At 35.5% G+C, this 1,704-nt stretch overlaps 1 protein-coding gene across 1 annotated transcript; it reads left to right on the top strand.

Moving 5' to 3' along the window:
* The first annotated feature begins 427 nt into the window (after positions 1-427).
* Positions 428-874, top strand: LOC139889377 (uncharacterized). Its single transcript, XM_071872335.1, has one exon. It carries the CDS (start codon positions 428-430, stop codon positions 872-874), a length of 447 nt encoding a protein of 148 aa, XP_071728436.1.
* The last annotated feature ends 830 nt before the right edge of the window (positions 875-1,704 follow it).

The following is a 1,704-nucleotide window of genomic DNA, read 5'->3' as shown; positions in this document are numbered from 1 at the left end:
TGATTTGGGATAGAGTTCGGGACCGTTTTATTCACCAAATCGGGAATGGTCTATCTTCTTCAGCTTGGCATGATAATTGGTCAAATGTAGGTCCTTTGGGTAAAATAATTTTGAATCGGTCTATAACTGCTGCTGGTTTCAATCGGTCATCACGTGTTTTTGATATTGTGAATGGATCAGTATGGTGTTGGCCTTAGGACTGGTCTACTAGATACGCGCTGCTTCAACATGTTCAGGTGCCTCCATTGGGGGATAATTCAGATGTTATTAAATGGAGGAACTATGATGGGGAATTAGAAGATTTTTCGGTTAATGCAGCTTGGCAGGTTCTTCGTCAGCGAGCTCCAGTTGTCACATGGTTCTCATTTGTTTGGTTTGCTCAAGTTATTCCTCGTCATGCGTTCTTGGTGTGGTGGTGTGGTTACTAATGGGCGAGAAACTTAAAACTCATGACAAGCTCAAGAATTGGGAGATTAACCCGACTTTTCCTAATGTGTGTGTTTTATGTTTCGGGGAGATGGATAGCCATGAACATTTATTTTTCCGTTGTCCATTTGCTGCGCAAGTGTGGAGTCTAGCGAAAAATTATATTCAAATCCCAGTGGCTGGAAACTCATGGAAGCATGTGGTGGATGGCATGTGTTCAAGTGCAGATAGAAGGAATGCTAGAGTGATTATCGCTAAACTTGTCTTTGGCGCTTCAGTTTACTACCTTTGGCAAGAGAGAAATGCAAGATTATTCAAGAGGAAGTCGTCCACTTATGAAGCTGTGGTTGAGCTTGTTTATTCCACGGTTCGTTTGAAAATCATGTCTATCAAGTGGAAGGATAACGAACAAGTGAGGAATATGAAAGCTATTTGGAAAATTCCTTAACTTAGGTGTGGTAGTTGTCAGCTTTTTTGTAAAGTTCTGGCTTGTTTGGCTTGTATGTTGGTTTTGCCTTTGGCTATTTCTTAGAGGCATGTCTCTAAGGGTTTGCCTTGTATTGCAATATCTATTCTATTAATATATTCATCGGGTACTCCCCTTTACCCACAAAAAAAATTTATATATGTTTAGTAGACGACAGTTGCATTTTAGTGGAAGTTACAAATTAATATGGAGTAGAAGTTAGAGTTGATCATAACCAAAACCCTCAAATTAGTAGGTAATTTTTTATTGCCCTGTATTGTACTCTATAATGATTGATTGTTTTATAGTTAACCAATATTCTTTTAATCATCATCATTATCATTCTTTATCTCTTAAAACCCCAAAGAAAAGGGGTTTATCATGAAACTTATATTCATTTAATAAATAAAACCACAACCAAAAGGGGCTTATTCATGTTTTTATTTGAATGATGATTTTGTTAAGATAAAATTTTCAATTAGCAAAGAGCTAGATGAAAAGAACAATTACAACGAAAAAAGAGATTACATAGAATTAAATAATCAAGTTGTCCAATTTGGTGCAAACTTACCCCTAGACTGTTAAACCATCCTTAGATCATGTTAAATATATATAAATACATATATATACACAAACGTATAATTATCGTATGTTATATAGTTTGTGATATCATCGGTCAAATTGAACGGTCAAACGTTGTGTAAAACTCTTTTCAAAAACACAAGTCTCAACAATTTGGATTGCTTATCATGTTGGTAAGGTTTAATTTATGTAAATATTAATCTCACAAGTATAAAACGATTGGAAAAATC

This window comes from Rutidosis leptorrhynchoides, chromosome 2 (assembly GCF_046630445.1).
Source record: "Rutidosis leptorrhynchoides isolate AG116_Rl617_1_P2 chromosome 2, CSIRO_AGI_Rlap_v1, whole genome shotgun sequence".
Taxonomy (NCBI): Eukaryota; Viridiplantae; Streptophyta; class Magnoliopsida; order Asterales; family Asteraceae; genus Rutidosis; species Rutidosis leptorrhynchoides.
The sequence above is the reverse complement of the archived record's forward strand: the minus strand, read 5'-3'. Positions and strand labels throughout refer to the sequence as shown.

Excerpts from the sequence above, each read along its gene's own strand:
- LOC139889377 (XM_071872335.1), top strand. The coding sequence starts at position 428 with ATGGGCGAGAAACTTAAAACTCATGACAAGCTCAAGAATTGGGAGATT.